The sequence below is a fragment of the Penicillium verhagenii genome, assembly GCF_028828195.1.
Source record: "Penicillium verhagenii strain IBT 33310 chromosome Unknown utg000002l_segment0_segment0, whole genome shotgun sequence".
Lineage (NCBI taxonomy): Eukaryota > Fungi > Ascomycota > Eurotiomycetes > Eurotiales > Aspergillaceae > Penicillium > Penicillium verhagenii.
Genome location: NW_026643166.1, coordinates 1540948 through 1556204, shown reverse-complemented (window position 1 = coordinate 1556204; position 15257 = coordinate 1540948). Strand labels below are relative to the sequence as shown.

The 15257-nt window shown below is 48.8% G+C and overlaps 4 protein-coding genes across 4 annotated transcripts; all 4 read right to left on the bottom strand.

Moving 5' to 3' along the window:
- Positions 1 to 734: 734 nt before the first annotated feature.
- Positions 735 to 2091, bottom strand: sfh5 (CRAL/TRIO domain protein; the record flags this gene model as incomplete). Its single annotated transcript, XM_057159964.1, has 2 exons — positions 735 to 1380; positions 1439 to 2091. The coding sequence occupies 2 exons, from the start codon at positions 2089 to 2091 to the stop codon at positions 735 to 737; spliced, it is 1299 nt and encodes a 432-aa protein (XP_057026212.1).
- Positions 2092 to 3392: 1301 nt separating this feature from the next.
- N7466_000565 (PP1-complex regulatory subunit GLC8) lies at positions 3393 to 4440 on the bottom strand (the record flags this gene model as incomplete). The annotated part of the gene is made up of 3 exons (XM_057159963.1): positions 3393 to 3498; positions 3581 to 4307; positions 4374 to 4440. The coding sequence occupies 3 exons, from the start codon at positions 4438 to 4440 to the stop codon at positions 3393 to 3395; spliced, it is 900 nt and encodes a 299-aa protein (XP_057026211.1).
- Positions 4441 to 6089: 1649 nt separating this feature from the next.
- Positions 6090 to 11096, bottom strand: N7466_000564 (uncharacterized protein; the record flags this gene model as incomplete). The annotated part of the gene is made up of 4 exons (XM_057159962.1): positions 6090 to 9255; positions 9331 to 9440; positions 9495 to 10888; positions 11045 to 11096. The coding sequence occupies 4 exons, from the start codon at positions 11094 to 11096 to the stop codon at positions 6090 to 6092; spliced, it is 4722 nt and encodes a 1573-aa protein (XP_057026210.1).
- Positions 11097 to 12369: 1273 nt separating this feature from the next.
- N7466_000563 (putative chromatin assembly factor 1 subunit A) lies at positions 12370 to 14438 on the bottom strand (the record flags this gene model as incomplete). The annotated part of the gene is made up of 3 exons (XM_057159961.1): positions 12370 to 12469; positions 12546 to 13666; positions 13722 to 14438. 3 exons carry the CDS (start codon positions 14436 to 14438, stop codon positions 12370 to 12372), a joined length of 1938 nt encoding a protein of 645 aa, XP_057026209.1.
- Positions 14439 to 15257: the final 819 nt, after the last annotated feature.

Genomic DNA, 15257 nt, shown 5'->3' with positions numbered 1-15257 from the left:
GGGTCAACTGTGCAGAAGGAGGGGAACCCTGTACACAACCTTGGAATTGGCAAATCATTGCTCGAAAGATCTCCGCGCGGGCGTAATGCTGCAGGCTTAGGGAAACGTACTATCCCCGGATTTCACATGAGCAAGGTTCTTGCGGTGAGGGGCTAAAATCCCAGCAGGTAGCTTACAACTGATACTCTGTGCAAATGTTTGGAATAAAATACTAGATTTCAAGGTTAAATCTGTTCCAAGTATGATATTCAGCTTGTACATTCCAAGGTTTGGAATAAGGTAAAGCGCTGTTTGATTGAAAAAGCAGCAGGTGGTCACTCAATTGAAGTCTCATCACGCCGGACAGGATGCTGAATAGTTTCCAGCAGTTCTTGAGATAGAAAATTCAATAGAATGCGAATGTCTCACATGAACAAGATCTAAACCGAGTGAGGAAGCAATTCCGGAATGATTGAGATCCTCTGGAAGTTAAAGTGGAACCCACTATTGCTTACCCTCCGAGACAGTCATGGTGGACTCTTCGGGCATCTGCCCAGGAAAAGGGGGCTATGAGTATGAATCTCGAGAAATAACAATAAGAATTCAAGATGATAATTATTAAAGTAGATAAAAGGTATCGCAGAATCTAAACGACAAGGAGGGAATAAAGGCCTCGGGCTAAAACAATAATGGAGAGTGTTGATCACTACTCCCCCGGGTATCACAATAGACTAATGTCCATATTAGTGGGTAATTTAAGAGGCCGCTTCAGCCTCAGTGGTCGCCTTTGACTCCTCCTTGACCTCCTCCTTAGTCTCAGTGGTCTCAGTAGTCTCCTTGGCTTCCTCCTTGGCAGGCTCCTCAACAACAGGGGCCGCGACGACAGCAGGCTGGGCAGCAGACTCAGCGACAGGCTCGGTAGGCTCGGTAGGCTTGACCTCCTCCTTGGGCTGCTCATCTTCAACAAGTTGGACGGATCGTGCCTCATCCTTCAAAGCCGGGCCCTTTCCACCGTATACCTGGGGGATCTTGTCGGCGATCGAAGCGGGGAACTCACGAGCCAAGTTGGCACCGTTGGAGATAGGGTGGAACTTGCGAGTGGTGTTGCGGCTCAAGAAAAGCTTCATAGCCGAGAACATCCAGCCCATGATAGTGGGGACGTTGACGAAGAACTTCTCACGCAGCAACTCGGGGTATGCGGTGGAGAAAACCTCAATTGTCTTCTTAGTCGCATTGCGCACAGCAGGGTCCATGCGAAGGAATTTGACATTCATGTAATCGTGCACCTGAATCATCTGGTAGGGGTCCTTCTCGCCATCGTAGTCGATGACAGTGGTGGCATCTTTCATGTTGAGGTCCTGCACAGCGAGTTCCATGAGGGCGGCGCGCCATTTCACGAATCTTGTTATTGTTAGAGCTTGTTATGTCAGATGGATGGGCATAATGCGATGTCACTCACTCATCAGAATCGGAGAAGGTGGCATTGGCGTCCTTGACGGCGCCATAGATGTTCCATGTAAACACAAGCGGACGACCATCCTGCTCGTAGGTGGTCAAGTATCCCAGGCCGCCGAACTTGCTGGAGCTGTACTTGCCCGACTGGATGAGTTCCAAAGGGTTGGTCTGCTTGCGCCATTCCAATGCCTTGCGCAGCTGCTCCTCGGCCGTAGACACGTTTCCCTCGTTGGCGCGGAGGAACTTGATCAGCACGTTGACGGTGGGGATATCCTCGCTGTCCTTCAGGGGCACACCCCACATCTCGCTGTGACCAGTCTTGCTGAGAATAGAAGGAAGCTGATCAAAGAACTGGCCCAGCCCGGGGATGTTGGTCAAGTATTCTGGTTTCTTTTCCTCGGGCTTAGCAGCCTCGGGTTCGGCAATCACAGCGGCGGGTGCATCCTGGGTAGCTTCAGCTGTAGGCTCGGTAGATTCAGCTGCAACAGGCGCTTCGGCAGCCTTGGGCTCCTCTTCCTTAGAAGCTTCCTCGGCGTTGACGATTTCGGTCGCCGGGGCAGCGGGAGTCTCGTCGAGCTTATCGGCACTTTCCACGGCCTCCTCGCGCTTCTCGAGCTCAGAAGCCGGGGTTTGCTCAACGGGCTTTGAATCGGACATGGTGGGCGGTTATTTTTGGTGAATAATGAGTGATGGGAAGAGAGGGGGGGGAAAGGAAAATAAACATCAACTCAGGGGGACGAAAAAAAAAAAAAGATGCGGCAGGGGCAAGCTTTAGCTGCCTTGTAAATAATTAGTCGGGACCACTTATCGATCTCAAAGGCCCACATGATTCCCCACCTGTCATCCTGGCTTGCACAAGTATTATTGACACCTTAAAATCAGACTAGAAAATATTCCGATCGCTATAACTGAGTCCAATATAGGCTATTACAATCTACCTTGGACTTTGAGAAGGTCAGTACATAATGTCAAGGCTGTTACATAGCTTGATGCAGCCCAACATCGATCAGTATCAGTCTCAGTCCAAATCCGATGTATCAACTGTGCACATGTGTTTCATCCCTTTTCCCCCTGAAATCTCGTCTATTCAGTCTTTTTTTCCTATAGCTTTCTTATAACTTTCTAGGTCTGAATTGCAACTTTTCTATAGTACGTTCAATGTTGTTGATCTAATGCCTGTATACACGAAATTACCCTTCAGTGTTTACTACAACACCTGTATGACCCGACATCTGGAGATAGGGCGGACTCGATCTCACAGGGCTTGACACCAAATATAGACTATCGATAGGTCCAATCTTACTTCTAACAGCCAAGAGCTATGCATGGATACGGTTTATTATTGGCATCCACCTTTTTTCTTAGGTTCGTTTAGCCCAAGGACTTTTTAGTGGACCCACCGCATTGGACCCTTCATCTCGACTCTCGACATAGCTTTTGTCCGCGAATCTGTGTATGTATAAGACAGGGCTTATAGGATATCAAGCCATGATCTAATTTGAAACCAAGACGAGTCTCATTTATTCATCTAGTCATTTCAATTGGCTTAAGCGCCAATTGCAATTTCTAATCACCATTCTAATTCGTCATAGAATATCGAGTTGAGCTACGCTGCGATCATGTACAAGGAAATGGGATTAAGACTCAAAGACTGCAGACTGAGCCCCATGTGGAACAGGAATGTCCGAAGAGATTGTATCATTGAACCTTCACAATTCTAGATGATCGAAAAGATCATTGAGCAAAAAAGCCAACCCAGTGAGATACTGCACTTGAGAACGAGATGTGGGCCTCGCCCAGAAGAAATAAATAAAAAATAAAATAAAAGCATTCGCTTGGGGGATATTCAGGACCGGAACACGCAGGAGAAGAAGAAAAAAAGATCGTTAACGACGTTTGCATCACCGATAGGGTAGAAACAATTAAATCAAAGCAACGAAAATCAAAAACCAAACTGACTAATGGCTACTGCGAAAGCGTTCCGGCATCTGTGGCATGGAGGGAGGGGGACCGGGCTCGGTCCGATCCTCCTCCTCTTCCATCTCATCCACATCTTCGGGATGACTGGACGAGAGAAAAAAAACGTCTAGTTAGAACCAAATACTTGGAACCACAATTACCAAGCAGAAACTCGGAGTGCACTCACGCAAGAAGGTCCTTAATGTTCCTCATCTCGTAATGTCTCTTTCGTTGATTCTCAAACAGTCGGTGCTTCTCCTTCGCCTCTTCGGTCGTAAGCAGACCATCGTCACCAGGCACGGCATCGCCATTTGTTCCAGTCCCAACGTGAACATGCTTTGCGCTCTTTTGAGACTCAGTGCTCATGCTCCGTTGGCGGAAAACGCGGGGGTCCTGGATAGAGTTTTCGCCCTCGTCGTGAGCCTCCTCCGGCTCGCCGAGTTCCAAGTCCGGGATATCGTCTTCTGACATGCCCTTCCTGTGTACATTGTTACTCTTGTCGAGTTCGTCAACCATCAAGCCTTGAGCATCGATCAAGGTATCCTTCGCATCCTCCATGCGCATCTCCTCGTCATCCTCGGCCGGGTCGTAGTGCGGGGCGTATGGGGTCTTGGGCTCATCGATCTTCATCTTCGCTGTGCGCTCCTGTTCCGTCAGGTACAGATTCGCCTCATCCCACTTCAGACGGGGAGAGTTGTCATCGTCCATCATGCTAGCCTCAGACTGCCGGCGAGACGCTGAGCCCTGGGTGCCGGATGAAGACCGACGTCTCGGGCCCGCGTTTTGCAGAGTGTTCTGAAGTGTCAACTCTTTGGTGTCGGCAGATTCCGGAACAGATGAGGGCACAACGGGCGGAGCGCTGACCGTTTCAGAGATGGGGACGTGTTGGAATGAGCGAGAGTTCTTTAGGATACCTGAGATGGCGAATGTCAGCGGTCAACACAGGTTTTCCCTCGGTTTTCCCACAAGTAAAAACTCACCTTTCGGTCGGTGGTGCACATTATCGGTGCTGTAAGCCTTGGCAGGCATATGCTGTGCGGTTGTCATGTTGGAGGGTGTTGTCAGGATGAAATTGCCGTCCGATTTTCAAGCGGGCGTGGATCTTTTAGAGGGGCAGGTTGGAAGTGGGCTGTCTGCCGTTGTCAGCCGTTGTGTCAGATGAACGTAGATGGTTCAGCTGAAAGTCGTGCGATGTAGGTACGCGGAAGCCACTGGGTTATTTGGTTGGTTGGAAGTGAGACAGAACCTTGAAATAACAAAAAAGGAATAAGATGTAAAAAAGCCCAGAAAGTCTGCGTCTTAAAGTCAGCTGCGAGGTTGGGCAAGGGCGGCACGTGGGGCGTGATGACGTCGAGTCCCGTCGGCGCCTGACGTCTTCGGCATCATTTTCTTTGCTTTGGTCACCATGTTGGGCACCGAGAATGCTTCACTAAGAGATGAGGCTCAGAATCAGATCTCGCTCGGGAATTTGATCCTACTCTTACCTTCCAGACCATATAAAAAAGTTAAACCCCCCTTTCAAAGCTTATACAACCTACATCTCTGATTCTCTACATAGCAGCAGCTAGTACTGCCTCTTCTGGATCATGGAGAATTGATGACAAATTTCCACTTAGACAACTCTCCGAGGTTGCATTGACCACCAGAAATTGAGAACTTGTAGTGATAGTAGACTTTTCTTGTTTTATGCATATGGATGGTTTAAGCTAACATTTGAATGATTTTAACCTATCCTATACAAAGCCGAAATTGGCCGAAGCTTTGAACTATCCAGCCACTTAACTTCAAGGTTGAAAATCCAATGCCTGCATAGATCATCCAAGCAATCACCAATAATCCCTCGGCGAATTGTTGAGATCACCCTCAATTGCATCATTCAATTTCACATACCCTTGTCTTGTTGCGGAGAAAAGAAATCTAATCTGCAGGGATAAATACAAGATCTGTCGTCATTATGCATAAATGCTCGTCTCGAAAGCCGAAGATCATTTGTAGATAGACTGCACATGAGTTGATAGTATATTTAAATCAAAATACAATCAGATAAAAGAAGGGCCCTGGTGCATTTACATGGTTCAATGTTAGGAATTGAATTGCTTTCAAGGTTGGAAGGAGGACCATCCAACGTTGACCCAGGTGCCCAGGTGGGGCTGGCAGGTATGTATTGGAGGTACATAGTAGTAGACATACTCTACTAGTATAGCAGGTGTATTGTGTAATTGTGTACCTCAGCTATTCATATCCTCAGCCCTAGATCACGTTCTCAGAAGATCCATATAATTTTGCTTCCAAGGGTTATTTACATAGAGTATGTATTTGTCCTGACCTTGGAAATATCCCATTAATATCTTCCATCAAATAAGCCGACAAAAGACCGCCCTATCTTTCAATGTATACAGGAACGCCTTTGAACAAACGCCCATCCTACAACGTCCAAAAATGTCTCTCACGGGGACGGTAAGAATCAAGTATAATATCCTCTAACACCAGATAAAGCCCAAAGGGGGGGTATCTGCATATGCAAAGCCAAGGCCCGCCTCGTTTAGATAAACACAAATAGATAAGAGAGATGAAAGAAAAGAAATAAAAGAATGGAAACGAATGGAATGAAAGATAATGAAAAGAAAAGAAAAGAAAAAAATTTACCCAGAAAAAAGGCCCAGAGAGAGGTGAATGAGAACAGAAAGAGAGAAAACTCATGCAATAGAGTCGAATTCCTCGCGTTCGCGAAGTCGGTTGCGAGCGAGAACATCACCTCCGCTGGCAGACAACTGCATCCAGTGCAGTGCCAGACACATGCTCTGCGGATCTGACTTAGAGTCCTTGCCACGTATATACATCATCTCGGCCTTGAAAGTATCTCGGGGACGAGTGAGCGGGAGTGTGACGCGAGGAAGGAGCTCGGGATGTGTGAGGTATAGGATGGCGAGTTCACGCTGAGCAACAGGGTTGCCTTCTTTGGCGGTGATAATCCACATGCCCGCTGCGTCTTCAATAGCATGACCAGGGCGTCGGTAGAAGTCTGCGCCTGGGAGAGGATGGCGTCGCATGAGCTCCTGGGAGACGATGCGGTCTGCGATTTCAACCATACTATGGCAGACTTCGTCCTTGAGGCTGAGAGCTGCAAGGCCGAATTGCAGGAAAGCGGTACCTCGGTCACTTTTGCTTAGTTGGTCGGCAGGGACAAATGCTGAAATGAATTGAAGGTCGCGGAAAAGCGTCTTGGGCTTTACTTCAAGGATCAAACTGCGGAGGGTAGCCACGATTTTGTCTTCGGATGGAGAGAAGAATGCCGATTGACGAGAACCACAGGTGACAGACTCTGGTGGAGATGAGACAGGAAGTCCCGTATCGGTCTGAGTCACCTTAGGCAGTTGAGGCTCGGAAAAGCTGTGACGCGAATCTCTCTGGCGCGGCCTGGGGCCATTACTTCGCCCCTTTTCAGCCTCGGTAGATAAATCCAGGTTGCCTTGGGTTGCAGTGTTTCCGTCTTGAGATGATATCAATGAGGCGACGACCAGCGACCGTAGGTCCCTCAGGGCATTTAATTTGACGAATGGGTTACCATGGCGCGAGAACACCTCGATCAATCGATGGAAGACTGATTTGTATGAAAAATCAGTGTGATCATCTTCCTGAGAGGGATCTCGATGGTCAGTAGGGGTATCGGATTTGGCAGTAGCACGCACGCGCAAGCCGGGGGCATCGAGAGACCTGCTCCGTCGACCCCCAGATGGCCTTCGTTTTTCACGAAGATGCTGAGACCGCTCGTCATAATCTGCGTAGAACTTATGCACTGCCGCCCGTCTTTGCATTTGCGTTCTAACACGGCGCTGATCAAGAATATTTGAGAACCAGGCATCTGTTTCGCTGCCACAGCTCCAGACTGGGGAGCCTAAGTCGCTCAGCAGAAGACTGGTGAGCGTTTGACGAAGTTCGTCCATGAAAAAAATTTTACCCTGAGTTTTACGCTCGGTACGACGAGGTTGTCGAGTCGCAGTTTCGCTGAACATGGAGGGAGGCCTGGAATATATGCTTGAGGAACTGGTGGCATATACAGGATGTCGTTGTGGACCAGACCAGAAGGTACTGAATGTATCGCCAGTCGAAGTGGACGCTGCCCGACCCGGAGATCCAGCGATTGAGCTAACGTCGGTGGAGGGCATATCTCGCTGAGGTCGCCATTTGTCTGAAACTAGGCTTTGAATGGAAGGCTTGCGACCGAGAGACGGAATTTCTTGGGACAATCTGGACATCGGGTCGGGAATAGCAAGACTAGATCCATACAGATGAGAGGTATGCATTGGATCTTCGCTTGTAGTGGTTGAAGGCCGAGGAGTAGTGGGCATAGACAGCCCAGGAAAAGAGCGAGTGCCAGAGCCTTCATACTTTGCCCGTTCCCTCTGAAACAGTTCACTGGCCCACAGCACTGGTGTCTCTGCCATAGTCTCACCCACGAGACGATTGATACTGGTCTGGACTTCATAGCAGAATCGATGGATTCTCTCCTCACCTTTACAGAAGTTTTCAATACCGTTGTGGGACAGCCATTTGCGAGTCAGTTCCACTTGCTCATCAGATAGCTTCTTAGGGCCACCCTGACTGCTTGGCGCCTTCATGATGTTCATCACCTGCAGCTCGGGCTTCTGGAACAAGGAGCCGCCCAGTGATCGGGCTGCACTGCGAGATCTTGACTCTTCAGGTGCATCCATCAAAGGTCGCGCAGACATTGTTTTGAGGGCCATGGCAACATGCCTGGCCTCTTCATACCGCATAGAATTTTTGACATCGGTCATGTACCACATCTTGTTTCGTACCTTGGAGATTGTGGTCATGAGGTCCTTCACTTGTGTTTGCAGCCGGCGCAAACTGTGATCTAAGGAAACAAAGTCTGTTTCGCAACGCTCGATGACGGCCCGCGATTTGTTTAAAGATCGGATGCATAAGCTATGCATCGGACCAACAATCCATGAATCATCTGCGATATCTAAAGATCTGGAAAGCCGCCCCTGTCGGAGCTGGCGTGACGCATTCCACCAATAGTGAGCTCCAACAAAGTCAGAGTCATTGGTAGTAAAAGTCATAGCTTGGGTGAATCGTTGCTTCAATGACATGGGGGCAAGTAGAGGGGATCTCATTGACAAATCATAGTCATCTGAGTCGGACAGGTGGTTCTCTTTGACTAAACGAATGATTGCAGTTTGCAACGCCTCGTGGTTCTCTTCAAGGCCAAGGTTCGTGGATTGGGTATCGTCATCACTCTCAACGGTAGATACTTTTAATGATCCAGGTTCACAGGCAGGAAGTATGCTCCAGGCAAGATCACAACCATCTTTGGAAACAGAAAAGCTTGTCCAGTGCTCATCGGACGGATGCTCCAATTTGGAGCGCTCGCTGGGTTCATCGAGATCGGTCAACTCGAACCGGATCCGAGCGGCAGTCTGAGCAAGACCACCCTCAGGAGCAGAGACTATAGATGATTCCAGTGAGAATGAGGATCCACTTTGTGACGAAGGCCGGGGGCTTGTATCATAGCTCGGGCGCAAGAAGCCAGGTTCAACAAACGGTTCAGGGCGAGTTTTATATATAGGCGAAAGACTGGAAGACCAGGGTGGAATACCGGTAGCCGGGCTAGAATGAAGGGAAGAAAATGATTGTGGGAAAAGGGCGTCTAAGAGAGTGAGCACGTCGGTCGCGGACAGCAAGAGGAAAGCCGATGAGGAGTTGCGGCGGCTTAGATCGGGTGCTGAAGATGAAGACAGTTCGATTGTGGAATTCTTGGGCGTGTCTGTACTTCCGAATTTCTCAAGCATATTAATCACATGCTCTTTGATGGAAGGCCGCAAGACAGAGAAATGGTGCCTTCAGTGAAGTCAGCACGGTGAGTCAATCTGTATTTTTACTAATGGCATGCAAGCCCGAGCCGAGAAAACTCACATGGAGCGCAACACGGCAAAAACTTGAGAATACGCTCGCATGCCGACTTGGGTGAGTAATTTTTCGCGCGCATCTTTTCGAATATGAAAATCGAGCAATAAGCCATGTGTCTAAAAAGGCGCAGGGTTAGCAGTTATCCACTATGAAGCAAAAATAAATCATACCTCAGGATAAGTCAAAGCACCGTAAAGGAACTTGGGGAAGAACCATTGGAGGAACAGGTACTCCAAGAAGCGGCTGCGAGTGTCAGGGTTATCGATTTTCCTGAGAACTGCCTTGGTAAACTGGAGAACTGCACGGGGAAAACCACCATCTGGATCGTCAAGCACACGAAAGAGGTCATTAACAGCAGAAGCAAAGAACTCCTCTGCAACGTCGGTTCTCAAGGGATCCAAAGCCTCGGGAGAGGTGTCAGTATGTTCCAAGAGAAAGGCTCCGGTTTGTAAGATATCCATAAGGTAAAGCTCAAATTTGGGACGGGCCTTCCAGTTACTGCCAGTGGCCCAAGCAGAAAGAATTTGGTTGATCAGGGGGTAAAATCTATTGCTTCCATGGGATATTAGTTGAGCACAGACAGACGACCAGACATCCACGCGCAGCCGGGCTTCCGATGCATCGGGCTCCAAGGGTGCGGCATAAACGTTAAAAAGCAAGATGGATAGCGAATCGGTTCTTTCAAAAGCATACGCATGGTCCTTGAATGGAGCAAACTGGGCCGGGGTTCGATTATAGGAATACTGGGCCCGATGGCGGGAAGCAGTAGGAAAAGCCGGATCGCCGCTGTCCAATGCGGTTGCTGACGCAGTAAGTGCAGCCAGCTGGGCTGAGGTGAGACTGCGTAAACGGTCGACCAAGAACTGTGAGTCAGAGCGCACCAGTCGCAAAATCTTCAGCAAGTCCACCCGGGACTGGGGGCTTAACTGATGAAAGAAATCCGAGGAATGGTCCAAATCGGCATCCGGGGAAAGTTCACGATCGTCCGGGGAGTCATGGGAATCCTCTAGTCGGGCGCTGGTAACACAGGATTCCTGGAGATCATAGAGCATATGATATAGGGCAATGAAATTGGCCTTGTCATCATGTTTCAGAGCTTCAACGAGGCCGCGCTGAACAGTATTTCCAATGCGGATCATGCGCGCAGAAACTCCGATAGAAACCTTGGTCGCACGCAAACGTTGTTCTAGTCGCTTCCTTTGGGCTTGTTTCCTCTGGCTTTGGCGATACCGGGTGGCAAAATCCTCCAAGGATATTTGGGGAACATCTTCCTTGGGCTTCGCGGGAATTGCCGGTACGGGAATTGATGAATGTGAATCGCGTGGAGATTCAGATTCAAATACAGGTTCGATATCGGTCATCAACTTCCTGGGACTGGAACGGGCCGAACCATCCAACTCACCTAGCCCCACGTTTAGTTCCGCCTCGGGAGTAGGCGATAACACGGGGGACATGGTCGCAGAGGGCGACGCTGGAGGAGAAGGAGGGAGAGGCACCGATGCGGGATCAGCGCATAACGACAAATCACATGGTGGATCAGTCTGGAGAACGGGAATCCGCAGTGCTGCAAGTCGGGGGTTAGATTGGGACCAAATCAGGCACCGAAAGGCAGATAGCAGATAAAACAGTGGGGTTTTGTTGGTTGGTTGGTTGATTTGATCGTCCCTAACCTTTACCCCAACAAATCATAAAGCGAGAGGGGGAAAAAAAAGAGACGCACTGATTTGAGAAGCTAGCGAGAACGGTATATTATCCTCCGGGTGGTCCACCATCTTGTCCGGACTCGCGCCAGAGGGTGGAGTGCACAGTCGCTCGATGCCCCTGGCCACAGCGGGCGGATCCTTATCGCATGGCTCTATCGCGGGGCAAGGAGCCGGGCGGTGTTCAGAGGGACCACACACCCGGTCGAAGGGGAGAGCGAAATACGAAAAGTGGTCCAGGATGGAAGATAGGAATAAACCAAGGGTGGAGGAGGGGAAAGGGAGAGAGGAAGGGGAGAATAGTAATTTCAAATGAGGGGTTAGAAGATAGAAGGAAGGAAAGTTTCAAAGAATGGTATAAAATTCCAAAAGTGTTATTATTCAAGAGACAACGCGAGAAAGAAGAGATCGCGACTCGAAACGGTCAGTTGCAGCAGACGATTTGTCTCGGAGTTCAAGTTAGTCAAGTATGAAGTACTTGGTCAGTTTACTAGACCAGTACTAGGCGAGCAAGTGTACAGTGCAGCAAGGGGCAACTGCAGAAGTACATTGGTCGCAAGTACCGAGTACACGGACAACGATGCGTTGGCACTGCATGCAGGAGTGAGGTGGGCAGCCTTAAAGCTGCACGTTGATTCGCTCGTCGCCCTCCTTGCCAGTTCTGCGGAGTCAGCGTCTGCTGTCCGGGCATGGATCGAAGTGTGACCAATCGTAAGAGTGGAAAATCTTGCTCTTTTGTCTGCGTTTCGTGACTTTTCCTCAGGTCGAGGGTTTGTTGTGTTGTTGGTGGGGGAAAAGTTCAGGGGGGGGGGGCCAATATTCTTACAACCGGGATCCATCACTTTTCAGCTTGCTATGGTCATTAATGGAGATAAAAATCAAGCCTCTCATTTGCTAATATGTGGATATACATACTCTGCAGTAGCCCTGGAGTAGGTGCTACGTGCAGAATGACTCTGATTCTACTGCAGTAAAACTAAAAAAGACGGATCATCCTACCTCGTCATTGGTCCCCCATACAAAGTAGCCACGGTATATCTGTGATCAGACCAGCGCAGAACACCGGGAAAACCCACCTCCGATGCAGGCAAGATGTTTAGTCTCCGAAAGCAAAGAAGAAAAGAAGGAGAGAGAGAAAAGAAAAGAAAAAAAAGCAAACTAGTAGGCTAATTATATGGAAAGGAGAAAAAAAAAATATCCCCGAATCATGGGGATTTTCACTTGATGCTGAGTAAGAAGTATAGAAGATGACAAAAAATGCTTCAGAAAGGTCATTACCCAGAAAACGCCAAGTCATAAGAGATGGTTGTACAAAAGACATAACACCTAATCGTGCATAACAAGATCATCGACAAACCCACTTCTTGTCTACCTCCTTTTGGCCCACGCGGGCCGCAACTTGGTCCAGCGTGGCCTTCAAGGTGTCTTTTGAGACCTTGGGGAATCTACATGCGTCGGATTAGTATGAAGAAGCCCCGAGAAGAGAGGAAATATCCGACATTAATGGTGGAAGGGACATACCGCTTTTTAAGTATCTCAACAAGTCCAATCTTACTCAAGTCGCTTCCCTCGACTGCCTCTTTGAACTCCGATAATTGTTCGGGTGGGAATGGGCGTTTGGCCTTGAACGTTGGTGGCGGGGGCAGCGCACTGGCAGGCACAGCTGCATCAGTACTGGTTGGCACCCGGAACACGTCAAGAGAGCCACTCGTCGGCTTCTGGGTCACCCGCGCCTTGGTCACCTGGTCGGCTGCCCGGGGCTTTTGCCAATATGCAGTAGAAAATGGATCAATCGGAAACTTGACAGCATCCGAAATTACTTCCATCTTGTAGCCTTTCAGTTCCTCATCAACACCGTCCGTCGCCCACCGAATCCCAGTATTATTGGGTTCAAGATCACCAACAATCAAGCGCCGCTTATTCTCTTTCAATGCATCATCCTCGTCATCTAAAAATTCGTCCATATCATCCTCGCCTTCATCACTGGCTTCTTCTTCCTCTTCAGAATCCAAATCTTCTCCCTCTTCCGGTTCTTCCCATTCGGCCTCCGAATCATAATCATAGTTGGTTTCAGGTAGATCACGACGGTAAGGGTTGCGAGAGACCTTGTATGCCGAATCCCGCGGCACTGCTCGTGTGAATGTACCCTGATAGGCCGGTCGAACATCCTCGCCGAACTTCAGCGACTTCATGGGTATGCGGCTTAGGTTAGATTTCGCTGATTTTGATGCAAGATGCGGTTGATTGGCCACATCGTCATAAGAATGTAATAACTGTAGGATGTCTTTGACGGACTGAGCTTGACGACCACATCTCCTTTGGTATGGGATAATGTTGAAGACTTCGGAAGGACGAAAGGGCGGGAGGTCTTGCGCGCTGCCGCCAGGGTTCAAAGAACTGTCAATTGTGGATCGAACATGGGCCAATGCATCTGCATCTCGCTCGAAGCGATGCGGAGGTGCAAGAATCGTGTGTGACTGCAAGAAAAAATCTGGAAACGCCTTTGCGTAGTCTGATTGGGTAGCCTGAGAAGTGGAAATGGCATCATTATGGAGAGCGGCTGCCTTTGGTTCTGAAGTCTTCTTTGCTGGCGAGGCGGGGACTTGAGGCTTCGCAAAGAACGAATTGAGTTTAGGTTGAGCCTGGTGTTCATGTTAGTGTTTGTATGCCGGATCACAGAGTCATACTAAAGCATACCCTCTCTTTCTTGAGCTTAGCCTCCTCCTTTTGTCGTTTTTCATTCTCTTTAGCTTCATCCTTTCGGCGTCTTTCGTCCTCTCTAGCTTCCTTCGCCTTCTTCTTTTCCTCTTTTAGTTCAGCTTCCTTCTTCTTCTTTTCCTCTTTTTGCTCCGTCTCTCGCTTCTTCTTCTCCTCTTTTTGTTCCGCCTCTTGCTTATCCTTGATACGCTTCTCCTCGTCCTTTAGACGCTTCTCCTCGTCCTTCAGACGCTTCTCTTCATCCTTCTTGGCTTTTTCTTCCAATCTTTGTTTCTCTTTAGCCTCCTTACTAGCTGGTGACAGCTTGCGCTTCTTAGCAGGTATGAGGTCAGACTTGACAGGAGATCCTTGGTTTGAGTCTCCAACAGTATTAGATGGAACGAGCGTAGTCTCAACGGTTCTAGCAACGGGCGATTGATCGGCAGTTCTGGCAGGGATGACGACCTGCGGCACTGGACGAATGGAAGCAGAGACATTGCCCTCTTGTAATGAATGTGAGTCCTTTTGCAGCGTCAATGCAGGGTCGTCGTTTTCTTGGTTGTTCTCCGTGAAGGTAGTTAACGCCCGCTTGGGCCCAACGGATGGAAGAGTCACGCCATCGACTTCGTGGATCGATCGTTTCCGGGGACTTGAGGCGGCCGATGTGAAGGACGGGGGTGGTAAGGGCGAAAGACTTGCTTTCGGTGAGGTTTCCATCTCAATGATGGATCGTGTGACCCTGGGATTTATTCGACCAATTGCTACCCCTGATAACGATAGATAAGAAGTTTGGGCGGAGCCTTTAATGTCACCAGGCTGAATGGCCAGGTGTAAAGAAAGCTTGAAGGAGTGTATGTCGTCTTTTGTGGGATGTGGTGCTCGTCTCGAAAGGGCAAGTGGACTGGCGGGTTAACAACGAACGCGTTTCAATCAACTCGCGTTCGCGTCCGATAAGGCACGTGTATGCTTATGTAACAAATTGTGCCCAACATCGATTTGATGGTTGTTCGAGGTATTCCAGAGCAAGATTATTCTTTCTATATTGGTATTAAAAAAGAATGGAGGTATTTGGTCTTCTCATGGCATCATGTTTTCAAGTCAGACGTATGGAGGTCTTGGTAAGGTAAGATATCTTGGAGAGATCGAAGCCCTCAATGACGTCGTTACTACTATTACGGTCAACAATTGAGAGTGAAGGCATGATAAGAATATTAAAGTTAGAATTAATATCTCGGATCATATTGGAGCTATAAGAAATAACAAGAGCCGGAGGGAATAACCGGATGCAATGGTAAATGGGACAAGTAGACAAGGCAAGCAGCCAGTCTTTCCGCACTTCCCTTATATTTGCCAGCACGAAGAATTTGGAGTTGCAGGCAACACGGGAAACGAAGATACGGTGATATCGACAGGGGTTGCAACACTTGCAGCAAGCCATCAAGGCCTGCTGAGTGCAGCTAGACAGCAAGTGTCAAGGCGGGGAGATATTATGTGCAGCGTTGCAGACAGTAGTAAAAAAAAAAAAGAGAGAGAGAG